Genomic DNA, 12,137 nt, shown 5'->3' on the forward strand with positions numbered 1-12,137 from the left:
AGTTTAAAAACCTCTGCAATGGAAAGGTTTGTGAGCTGCCTGCCCCAAAAGTGCTACCCTTTAACAGCCTGGTCCCCTTACTCATCTTGGCACCGCTGCTCTTCAGGAAAAAAAGGCCACCAGAAAAATAATAATAATAATAATAAAAAAAATCCAAACCAACCTTTGAGGCTTATGCTTTTCAAAGGTGCCTAAGGAAACCGAGGGAATAAATCCCTGTTCCTATTACAAAAATTAATTGGCACTGAATATCAAATTCCCTGGGTGGCTGGCAGTACTCATGTTTCTCACCACATGCAATCTAAAACGCAATGAGTCCTGGCTGAAAGTCATCTTATTCCCTTCATCTACTGCCTGGGGAACTGTGCACACTCTGGGAGAGCTCTGGGGATGCTGCTGCAGACCAGGGAACGTGTTCTCAAGCTCTTCTCAGCACACAGACCCCAGGGTTTGTTTGTTTGTTTGGTTGTTGAAGGCATCTGGAGGCAGCAGGCCATGTTTAACCTTGGGACTGGGGGGCATTTGCCTATTTCCTACCATTTTAGCAAAGCAGAAATTTTGCATTGAATTTCATCGGCTTCAAAGCCATCACTTCAATGCTGGGCACTGAGCTCCTCAAACATCACCTTCTGCTTCTGGAAATCCTGTTGAGGAGGGTGACAGTTTTGTTAAGACACGGTTCCATGCCACGGGCACACAGAAAGCCAAAAGAGCAGGTTCAGAAGTGAGCAGAACTCATGCCTCTTGTTGCGTACACATTAAGGCCCTTGGAAAAGTTTAAAAATCTCCATCAGCAATTATTACAGAGAGACAATATTATGTCCCAAACAATTTGATACAGCTTTTTGTTCCCTTTCCTCACCCAAAGCCAACGCAGGACAACAAAACAGCAACAACATCAACAAAAAAGCCCCAAATAATTTGCTTTTTTAGATCAACTTCTGCAGTCTTTAATCTTGGATTTTTTTTAAGCATGAGAAATGCCCTCAGAAGAAAAATTTTTTGCCCAGTGCTGTTCACTAGCAGATTTCTGAACCAGTCTGATGGACTCTGGTCAGGCTGTGGGGGAATCTGCCCACAGCCCAGCTCCTCACTCCTGTTCTTCTGCAGCTCCACAAAAGCTCCTCAAGCTCTGAGCCCCCTCAGCCAAGAGAAGCCCCAAATGTTTCACCCATTTCCCCACCATGGTCATGAGGAGAAGCTGCAAAGCCTGGGGACTCCTGTTAAACCAGGGCTTCTCTAGGCAAGGCTGGATTTTCCTTCAAGGGTTGGATTTTCTTTTTTTTTTAAGTGCTCCCTTCCTTCTTGAAATCTGTCGATTCAAAACCTGTTTGGGTTTTTTCTGTCTGTTTTGTTTTGTTTTTTCCTTTGATTTTGATGGCTCAAACATCCATCACAGCCAAACACCTGTAGGGGTGGAGGCCAAGAGTTTCTAATCTACTTCATTCCTGAGAGAGCAGGAAAGAGGTGGATCTGCATTAAACCACTCCATTATCTCACTAGATACCCTTGCACCCATGGGAAAATCCAGGCCAGTTTCAACCTCTGGTAAGGTCTGGTTTAACTTTACAGCAGCAATCTCATCAGCTTTCTCCAGCTCCCCTGATTTTCCTCTGAAATAAATACACATGGCCCTGGGGAAGGAGCTGTGGAGCTCAGATCTCCCTGTCAAGGGGAGATTTCAGATGGATTACTAAAGTCATGGATTGCAGGCAAGACAGGCAAAGATAATGCTGCTGCTGCTGTGAAATCCTGACCCTGCAAGCTGCTGAAATCCCCAGTGCCACTGAACCTGGAGCTGAGGGGGAGCATTTTGTATCTGGGAGGATTCACATCACAGACTAATTTTATCCCAGCTCAGGAACAGAGTTTTCAGGAGTGTTCAGCACTGGGCAAATTTTGTTCCTCCGGTTACAGCAGAAAAAAAATCATTCTAACAAAGGCAGAATTATGGCAAAGCTGAATGGTCCTGAAAATGTGTCTCCATCTGTTCTGGGAAGGGACTGGGCTCCCCTCTGGAACTATCAAAGCGATTGCAAAGTTATCAGAGCAATTCTGAAGCTGGGAACTGGTCCCCAGTCAAAGCAGGAATAAAATTTACTTTGGAGCACAAAATTCTCCTTCCACACCATGCTGAAAGCTCTCTGGCAGGGCTGCAACAGCTTCAGGGGTGTAAATCAGGAGGCAGCAAGCTTGGCCTTGGTGCAGGTCTCTGAAGCTTCAAGCACAAAGACATCTCCTCCCCAGAGCTTAACAAAAAGGAGGTTCCCAGAGCTGGGAGGTGCTCACAGGAACTGGTGTCCAGTTTGTATGCACACCCAAACCCTGTGTCACCTCCCCCTGAAACCTCATCACTGGGGCATTAATTGCAGGGCTGCAAGTTTGCTCTGGGTTAGCCCAGGGGGAATTTGCCCATCACTGGTAAAACGAAGTCACCCCCAGTCCCTGTGTGCTGGGAGCATCTCTGCTCCCCCTCTTCTCTCTGGGGAGAGCAGGAAGAGGAGAACAACCCTGCTGCAGTAACCTCTTCCCAGCACAAGGCACTGTAAGTCCATTGCCACCTGGCTGAGCAGTTCACCTCAAATTGGGGATGGGGAGGAGGGAATGGTGGCTGGAGCTCCATCCAGGCGGCTGGAGCCTGGGTTAGAGCCCAGGATGGGGTGGGAGGCATCACACACAGGAACCAAAGAGCCTGGACCACAGGGTGATGCTGCTCCTGTCTCTTCCCATCTCCTCTCTGGATAGGTGCAGCCATGGCCACTGAGGACACCACTCCAGGTTTGTTGGGCATGCACAGAGGTTGGTTCCCACTGTCCTGGCTGTCAGCAGAGTCCCCAGGGAGGTGGAGGCATGGGACAAGGGACAGAGAGCAGGGACAGCCCAAACTCAGAGCCCATTTCTCTGGACAGTATGGATGTGAGTGGCTGGGTTCCTCTAGGGCAACGAGCTCAGGCTTGGCCAGCAGCAGTCCTGGAGGTGTCATCTGGAAGTCTGCTTCTGATGGCAAAAGTCTCATTATTTTCCTGCTGTCTCTCATAAGCAGAAGAACAACAAACTCCCAGGCAGTCCTTTTGGAGAGATGAAACCCTTGAAGTCATCAACAACACAGGCAGTAGAAACCCTTGCTCTGAATGAACAAATTATTTTTCTCTGCTAGTGGACACAGCAGGTTAGGGAAACAGAGGACCATTTCCCATGAGTTTTCAGGTTCATAGGTAACTTTCTGGGGCCACTGGAAAAAACTACAAATTAAAATATTTGAAAAAAAACAACCCCCTCACTTCATGTTGTCTTGAAAATTGAATCTGTTTAGAGAAAAGCCTCTTTACTTTTATTCCCTGGAGAGTGAAAAGGAGCTGAGCTGCTGCAAAACAAGCAGTGGTGGATAACCTCCAGGAGAGGGACCAGGATGCTGGGTCAGGCTGGGTATCCATCAGGTCCAATATCCCCTTGCTGCAGGAGCCAGGTGGGGCTGTGCCAGAATCTGGATGGGCAGCAGGGACCCAGAGGTGACAGATCCGTGACCTGAGTGCCCTGGAGGCACAAGCCCCAAGCAGCTCCTGGCCCTGGTCTGTGGCAGACCCCACCTCCCTCTGCTGTTTATCCATGCCAGAGAGGTTGTAGCTACACCCACACATCAGAAAGGTCACAGCCAGGTGAGCAGAGTGCAGACACCTGCTGGAAGAGCTGCAGCTGTGGAATGATAAAGCAGATCAGCAAGTTTCTTTCCCCCCCTTTGCTGTGGGAGGAAATGAAGCTGGAAGGGAGTGCAGAAGCCCCTGCAGGTAAGGGGGATGAAGGAGGAAGCAAGATGTCTGAGACTGACTCCACAAAAACACCGTGAATCAAAATTCCCAGCAGTGCAGTGCAGCTGCTTGAGGAGTGAGTGGGGCAGAGGGAGCAGAGAGGCAGCCCAGAGCCCCAGGGGACACAGAAACTTCAGGGACCTTCATGGCAGGGAAGATGTTACTCCTCCAGGGCCAGGCTGGCCTTAAAGCAGCATTTCCCTCCCAAAGGGCTCTGAAGGACTCACCTGCCCCGTACCTGTTGGACTACAGGTGGCTTTGGGTGTCTGTCCTCCACAGACCTCTCTGGGCAGCCCACTGAAGGCCCCTTCCCCATGATCCCCACTCCTGTCACCAGCAGCTCAGGTGGAAGGGGGGATGGAGCTGGCAAGCTTTGGGGGGCAGGGAAAGCAAACCAGTTCATCTCAGACACCAAGTGCAGCAGCAGCAACTTGACTCCCAGATGGGAGCTGTGACACCCATACAGGCAGAAGGCAGGGCAGGAGAAATCTGGTTGCCAACAACTCAGGATGAGCTGGGAAGAGGATGAAGACAAGAGCATTTCTTTGGGCAGTACCTCCTCTTCAGGCTGCAACACTACAAGTAGGACCAGAGCACAAACTGGAGAGCCAGAATCAAGTTTTCCAAAAGGAGGGGATGAGTTTAATATATTTTTGAGCTCTGTGCAGCCATAGGACTGGGGGCTAGGGCCAGGCTTGCTGGATGTCCCCAGTCCTCTGCCAAATTCCCACATCCCAGCTGCAAAAGGAGCCCAGCTCAGCATCCCACTGCCTGCCCTGGGGTTAGGGCAAAACACACAGAGCTGGACCAGGGGCTGCCCTTTTCCCTGCTTCCACCTCCAGGTCACCAAGTCCCCTGGCAGTGGCAAAAACTTCAGTCCCTTCTCCGGCCACTCTGCCAGCCCTGCAAGAGGGGCTCTGGCCACAGTGTGGCAGCATTCCATCATTCCTTCATCATTCCCTCATTCCTTCATTCCTCCATTCCTTCACTCCATCGTTCCATCACTCCTTCATTCCTCCATTCCATCATTCCCAGCACACACCAGGAGAGATGCTCTGCTTGGGACCAGCAATGCCGAGATCCAGGTCTCAGAATTCTCCCGGTGAATTTTACTCCTGGATTTTGAGCTGGAGCTGTTCCAAGGAGTCAAGGTGGCAGAAGAGGGCTGCAGGACATGGAGAGGTGTCCTAGCCAAGCAGGAAAGGTCCTGGCTGAGGATGGGGTTAGCTGCAGAGCCCGGGGAGCCAGCTCAGCTTGTGCCTTGGACTGGGAGAGCAACAAACCTCCTGCAGCTCTTTTTGTTCCCATTTTGGCTTCAGGCAGCCCTCTGAAATCAAGCTCAGTGTTGCAGGTCCTGGACAAACCCTCTGCTGTCACCAGTGCAGGTGCTTTGCTCCATCAGTGCAGAATTCAGCAGAGCAGGAGGAAAGGCTCAGCAGTGACCAGCTCAGAATGTCACCCCGTGTCCCTTGCCTCCAGCAAGTGTTGCAGCCACGTCCTGCTGTCCTCACCCTGGCAGTGAGGGAGAACAAACCTCCAGGATGAGGAAGGGAGGAGAAGGAAGAAGGACACACAAGGTCACAGATGCTTTCTCTTGCAGACAGCTTTGCTCTGGTAAAAGGACTGATACTGTCCTGTGATGGTGTTAACAGATCGCTTTGGAGGGGCCAGATTTTGGCAGCAGGGCTGAAGTGTGAAGGTGTCAGAGCCCAGGATCACACAGCATCCTTGCAACCTCCCTTCTGACATGAGATGTCCCAGCAGACAGCTCGTGCCTCTGGCAGGGGGTGCAGAGCCCGTGGAGGGGACTGATGCCACTGAGATGCCACCTGTGTTTCTCTTGGCAGGCAGGTCACTCCGTGCTGGCACTTTTTCTGTGGAAGTGGCTGGGGTCTGCTGACCCAGAACTGCTCAGGAGATTGCCCTAAGGGGGAGATGATGCCCTCTGGGCTTTCAAGAGTCCTCAGTTGGTACATCCTCACCAAAGAGAATCCGTAACCCTCCAAATGCTGCCTTCCAACTCGGCTTTGTTACCAGGGGGTGCTGCTGGCAGCCAGGCTTGGAGCTGCTGCTCTCCCATCCTCGCGGCTTTCCAGTCTCACCTGGGAGGGGGTTCACACATTCACAGCATGCAAAGCTCTGGGATGCAGCAGGGCCCTCAGCCCCTCCCCGCGGCATCGTGGCTGCAGATCACGTCTCTCCTGTAAAGCCTTCTGGAGGGCAGCCTGGCCAAGCAGCAGGCATTGCTCTGAGGTTTTGCCCTAGCATACACATCAGGCTGTGTGTTCAGTGCTTGGTTCCTCTGTGGGGGGCTTTCATGCCAGCAAAAGAAGGGATCCAGCAAAAGGAGGGGGTCGGGGGGGTGCAGAGGGAGAGGCAAACGTAGCTCAGAGGTGATTTAAGAGAAATCATGCCACAGGAATCAGAGCCATCCCACCTTTGGGTCAAAGCAGACACACTGGTAACCACGCTGCTTGGGGCTGAACAAAGTTCACAGGCAGCAGGGCATCAGAAATCATCTGCCCAGGTCTGCCCAAGTCCAAAGGAAAGCCACAAAAATGCAAGGGTTCAGCCAAGCCCTGAGATGGGGAAAGGGGAAACAACCCCCAGCTCTGGTCCAGCCACAGGACTCAGCCATTGCCCTGCCACCTCTGAGCTCCCCTGAAACACCAAAACCACAAATGCATCACAAAGGTGGGGATTTCATGCAGCTGCAAAATGCCCTCATGAGGAGAAGGAGAAATGTGAAGTTGTGTTAAGAGCCACTGCAGGTTATAAAGCCATCAGTGGGGAGATCCAGGGAAAAGGGGGGTGAAAAGAAACCGCCACAGGACAAGAGAGAGAGCAAGAGAAAGGAGGGAGAAAAGGAAATTAAAATCATCATCATCATCAGACACAACAACAGGATGAGACAGAGTGCTTTCCATGGGCAGGTCCCCGTGGAAAAGGAGCCCCCGTGTCCGTGAAATACAAAACCCAGTGCCCTCTGGAGGGAGGGGCAGCAGGTGCTGGGACTGGTTTGGCATCCCCTGGGGGTGGAGGGTCCAGTTAGGAGCAGAAAACCCTGCAAGGGAAAGGGGAGAAAGCCTGGCCTGAGAAGGAGCAATGAGCACTGAGGGCTTCCCAGGGGCCAATGTTGTAAAATTTTACAGAGCTCTTTGCACCTTCTCCCCACCTAGAAGGGGGAAACTGAGGCACGCTGTATACAGTGCAGTCCCCAGAGTATGCGCTGTGTTGGAAAAGCATTCCTACCAAGCTTCAGGGATGTTGGGAAACCCACTCTGGGTGCTGCATGGCACAGCCAGGAGGGCAGGGAATGGATTGCACCCCGAACTGCCCAAGGTGAGGATGAGGAGCAAGAGCCATGCAGCCCCTCATCCTTTATCCTAAATAATCCTTCAGCCCAGCCAGGGAAATTCCCACAGAGACAGAGCTGAGCAAATGGCAGGGCATGGTGGAGCAGAAACAAACATAGCAAATGTCAAGATTTTTGGTTTGGTTTTTTTTTTACTTCTTATAGTTGTTTTTATAACAGCAAGTAGTCCAGAACAGCCAGGAGACCTCTCCTGCTGCTCCCTGGAGCCAACCAGGACCCCTTCAGCCACCACAGAAGCTGGGGGAAGCTACAGATCCTGCACAGATCCTCTCCAACAGATCCTGCAAACCTCCCAGGCCTGGGAGCAGGCAGGACCCTGCATCTCCTTTTGAATGGGGTGTTCAGGTCTGACCACAGCAAGGTCAGGGGGGTTGGTCCTATTCCAGAGAGCCTGCCAGGCTGCGCTCTCTACTCCCAGTCCAAAAATCAAATGTTTTTTTCTCCTCCTCTGCTATCAGAGGGCTCGGGCAGGCAGGAGTTAAGAGCTCCCTCCCCATCCCACAGCCCAGGCACTTGGGAGGAGGTTGCAGGGGTGAAAGTCAAAGGTGTCAACTCACTCATCTGTGTCTTTTTTGCTCTCCTCGATGAATGCAATGGACTCGGATCTAAGGCGGTTTGTCACCTCGTAGGTTCGCAGGGTGACCCCAAAAATGTCCTCATGGTATCGGCTGTCGTCCTGAAACACGGGATGGGAGGGGGGGCAGTGGGAAATCAAGAGGATTTTACAAACCTCCAGGGTGGCTGCAGCCCTAGGGAGACCTGGTTGGTCTGGGCAGGGAGCAAGCAGACAGCAAGTGTCCTGGGGACTGTCCCCAGGGGTGGTGGGATGGGCAGGAATCAGCAGGAAAGGGGAAGGAACTTCCCAAGGTCACTGTGGGGGGGCAGTGATGGAGATGCTGGGTGGGCTACAGCTTCTCAAGTGCTGGTAGCCCCGGCGCAAGGCTAGCCTGTGAGTGATCACTTCTTGCAGAGCAGCTGAAACCCTGGCTCTGGGCTCCCTCAGCTCCTGGATGGAGCGTGGGGATGTGGGACAGGGGGTGTTGGTCCCACGGGACCCACGGGCTGAGTTGTTCTCCTGGGCAGGAGCAGAGATGCTCAGGTCTGTGTCTCGAACTCTGCTCACCTCTGCTTCAGCTGCAACACCTGGAGCAAGGTGTTTGCCCAGGGACAGCGTCCCCCAGCCCCCAGCCAGAGGGGGTGTGCGGAGGGGGACACCCAGGCTGCCCTGCAGGGATGGAGGGACAGTGAGGACTTGTCCACGTGCCCCCAAAAACCTTGTGCCAGGGCTCAGCGCAGCAACCAGCTCATGGGGGACTGAGGGCAGAGCTCCTGCAAAGCCAGGAGCACCCAAAACTGGGGAAAATCATGCTCCTGACCTTTCCTGGGTGCAGGCAGCGTGGGTGGGAGCTGCAGTCCCCCCCTCCCCAGCACCAAGGTCCTGGGTGCTGCCCCTTCTGCAGGAGGAGGCATCAGGTGCAGTGCCCAGGGCAGGACCTGTGGCTGGTGGTGCAGCCCCTGCTCACCCTCAGCTTGCTGATGAAGGCTCCAGCCTCCTCCACTGACAGCTGCCCCTGCTGCCTTACGATGAGCTGAATGGTCTTGAGGACATCCCCGGCCATGGTGACGTCCCCGCAGACGTAGATGTGGCCTCCTTGCTCCTTCAGAGCTTTGAAGACAGTCTGGGCTAGCTGCTCCTGCAACACGTCTTGCACGTATTTCTGAGGGAGGAGGAGGAGGAGGTGGGAGCTGGGGTTAAGCACAGCTTCTCAGCCCCATCCACCTCTGGCCAGCTCTGGTGCACCAGCTGCCTTGGAGCCAACACCACCACCACCTCTTTGTGGGGGCATGGCTGCACCTCCCACCACCCACAAGGATAGAAAAGTGATGGAGAAAGCACCAAAGCCTCGTTTTGCTCTTGCATTTTCACACCTTCACCATGGATCTCATCACCAGCCCTGCTTCCAGGTGGCTGGAAGGACTTGGATGAGATCACAGAATCATAGAATGGTTTGGCTCTTAAGACCCAAAGATCATTCACCCTCCCCATGGTCAGGGACACCTCCTAGCAGCCCCATCCAAGCCCCATCCAACCTTCAGCACTGCCAGTGATGGGGCAGCCACAGCTTCTGGGGGAAACCTGTTCCTGCATCTCACCACTCTCATAGGGAAGAATTTCTTCCCAAGGTCTCACCTAAATTCCCCTCTATTCAAGTTTTAACCCATTTGCCTTGTCCTCTCACCACACCCTGATGTCCAAAGCCCTCCCCCAGCTTTCTTGTAGCCCCTTCAGATATTGGAAGGTTGCTCTGAGCTCCCCTGGGAGCCTCCTCTTCTCCAGGCTGAACAACCCCAATCCCTCAGCCTGGTTTTACAGGGAATGTTTGTGCTGTGCCACCCCTGAGGTGGCACAGGGATGGGTGCTCTGCAAAGGCCACGATCTTGCACCCGTCCAAACCAGAGCATCCCAGGCCATGAGCCACCATGCTTGGGCCAAGGAGCCAGCACTCCCAGGCTGTGTCAGCTGCCTGTGCTCACCCAGGGCTGCCCACCAGGACCAGAGCTGTGCCCACCACCCACCTTTGGTTTGTCTGGCTCTCGGGAGTAGGCTGTGTACAGCTCTCTGAAGACACCTTGGGTTTTGGCAAAGAGTGTCTCCTCTTTGTAGATGTGGTCAATCCTGGACTGTCGGCACCCAAATACCAGGACCATAGGACAAGGCTTCAGACCTGGGGGAGAAATCATAGAGTTTTCAGGCTTGGAAGGGACCTTTAAGCCCATCCAGACCCAACCCCCCTGCCATGGGCAGGGACACCTCCCACCAGCTCAGGTTGCTCAGAGCCCTCTCCAGCCTGGCCTTAAAAACTTCCAGGGATGGATGGGGCTTCCACCACCTCTCTGGGCAACCTGGGCCAGGGCCTCAGCACCCTCCTGGGGAAGAACTTCTTCCTCACATCCAACCTGAATCTCCCCTCCTCTGGTTTGAATCCATCCCCCCATGTCCTATCACTACAGACACCCCAAAAAGTCCCTCCCCAGCTTTCCTGTAGCCCCTTCAGACACTGGAAGGTCACAATGAGGTCTCCTCAGAGCCTTCTCCTCACCAGACTGAACAACCCCAACTCTCCCAGTCTGTTCCAGTCTGTGCCCATAGCAGAGCTGCTCCTGCCCTCTGAGCATCCTTGTGGCCCTTCTCTGGACACACTCCAGCACATCCATGTCCCTCCTGTAAAAAGGGCTCCAGAATTGGACTCAGTACTCCAGGTGAGATCTCAGGAGAGCAGAATAGAGGAGAATCCTTTCCCTCAACCTGGGCCAAACTTCCCTTGCTGCAGCCCAGGATCTGGTTGCTTTCTGGGCTGCAAGTGCACGCCGATGGCTCATGTTGAATGTAAATAAGGGAAGCAGTCAGCCTGGGGACCACCAATACCAATTTTTCTCCCTCCAGATCTGCCAGCAACCCCAGCACCCAGTTTGAGACAACCAGGGCCCTTCCTTGGCCAAACTGGGAGGGAGGAAAACCAGCAAGGAGGAGTTAGTGGCGTGCATGGCCAGGGTCACACAGCAGTAACACTTGTGCCAGGTTTGGGGGAGAAATTGAACTTTTTTCCCCTTAATGGTGCAAAAATGAGCAGTGAAAATATATATTGTAAATGAATTTACATTAAATGACCCTTGAAAACCCACGCCAGCACTACAGCACTGCCACCAAAAACATGCTGAGGGTTTTCAGAGAGTTGGTTTGGGGACTCTGGGCTGAGCCCCAAGCCTGCACTGGGGACAGTGCCACTTCAGCAAACCATTTGCCTCCACCGGGGCAGGAGATTGGACACTCCACAGTGCTGGCCCAGGGTTCTTGAGAGCTGCTTGAGATGAGAAACAAAGAGGAACAAGCATCCACCCACCTTTGTGTTGGATTTCAAAAAGTCTCTGCTGCCAGAAGCTGCGGAAAGGGGCGATGCCGGTGCCGGGGCCGATGAGGATGCAGGGGACCTGTGGGTCCTGGGGCAGGTGGAACCCAGGAGCACTGAGAAGACACCAGTTAAACCCAAGCAAGATGCCTCCTCCCTCGAGCTGAGACAACACCCAAAGGAGGAGGGGTGCAAAATGGGGTAAAATCCCCCAAAGTGACATTTGAGTGCAGAAGGGCACCCAAGAGGGACCCAGGTGCTCCCGAATCCAGCCCTGATTTCTCCACACTGCTGGGGCTTTGCAAAGAAGGCTGGAGAGCAAAGAGTTCACCCCACCAGGGGGTTCACCCCATCTTTTTCACCCCCTGCCTGGACCACTTACCCTCTTACAAAACAGGGCACTACTTCATCTGTCTGTATCCGATTGAGCCAAGAGGAGCAGACTCCGTGGTGGATGGGTCCTTCTCCATCTAGGAGGGGAGAAAAGATTTGTGCTTGGCACACCAGCCACCTACTCCACTTGCTTTCCTGAACCCCTTCCTGCTTCTTTCCACATACACACCCCACTGAAACCTTCAGTATCTCTGCATCCATCCCCAATGAACTCAGCAGAAGTCTGGCACTCGAGTTACTCTGTGGAGCAACTCAGATTCACCCAGCACCCACAACAGTTCGGAAGCACCCAACTTCTCTTTGGTCCTTTTTGGGACACACAGCACCGTGCTGGGGTGCTTCCCCAGCCAGCAGAAAGGCTCCATGGCAGCCCCAGAGGAATGGTCAGTGTCTGTGTCCTGCCTGCTGCAGAGGTGTCCAGGCTATGCCCATCTATACCATGGCCAGGGCTGCCTGCACACAGCACTGCTGGCACCAGAAAAAAATCTGCCTGGATGTGGCAATGTGGACATCAGTGGGAGCAAAAAATGAGCCCAAGTGGAGCTTGAAGTCACCATAGCTGTCTGTTGCTGGCACCTGACCAGGATTTGACATTTCTGCCCTCTGATGGATGACCACTCTCCATGACATAGGACAAAAGAGCCATGGCTTGAG

The 12,137-nt window shown here is 53.4% G+C and overlaps 1 protein-coding gene across 2 annotated transcripts in view; it reads right to left on the reverse strand.

The window, feature by feature from the left end:
* Positions 1 to 1,415: 1,415 nt before the first annotated feature.
* Positions 1,416 to 12,137, reverse strand: part of NOS1 (nitric oxide synthase 1) — a 71,701-nt gene continuing 60,979 nt past the window's right edge. For both annotated transcript variants that reach the window (XM_030460579.1, XM_030460578.1), the window contains 6 exons: positions 11,473 to 11,560; positions 11,085 to 11,206; positions 9,760 to 9,908; positions 8,706 to 8,900; positions 7,740 to 7,858; positions 1,416 to 6,870 (listed from right to left, as the gene is read on the reverse strand). In XM_030460579.1, the coding sequence (XP_030316439.1) occupies positions 6,855 to 6,870; positions 7,740 to 7,858; positions 8,706 to 8,900; positions 9,760 to 9,908; positions 11,085 to 11,206; positions 11,473 to 11,560 (689 nt within the window). In that variant the 3' untranslated portion in view covers positions 1,416 to 6,854. The remainder of the gene's footprint in view (positions 6,871 to 7,739; positions 7,859 to 8,705; positions 8,901 to 9,759; positions 9,909 to 11,084; positions 11,207 to 11,472; positions 11,561 to 12,137) is intronic.

Source organism: Calypte anna, chromosome 15 (genome assembly GCF_003957555.1).
Source record: "Calypte anna isolate BGI_N300 chromosome 15, bCalAnn1_v1.p, whole genome shotgun sequence".
Lineage (NCBI taxonomy): Eukaryota > Metazoa > Chordata > Aves > Apodiformes > Trochilidae > Calypte > Calypte anna.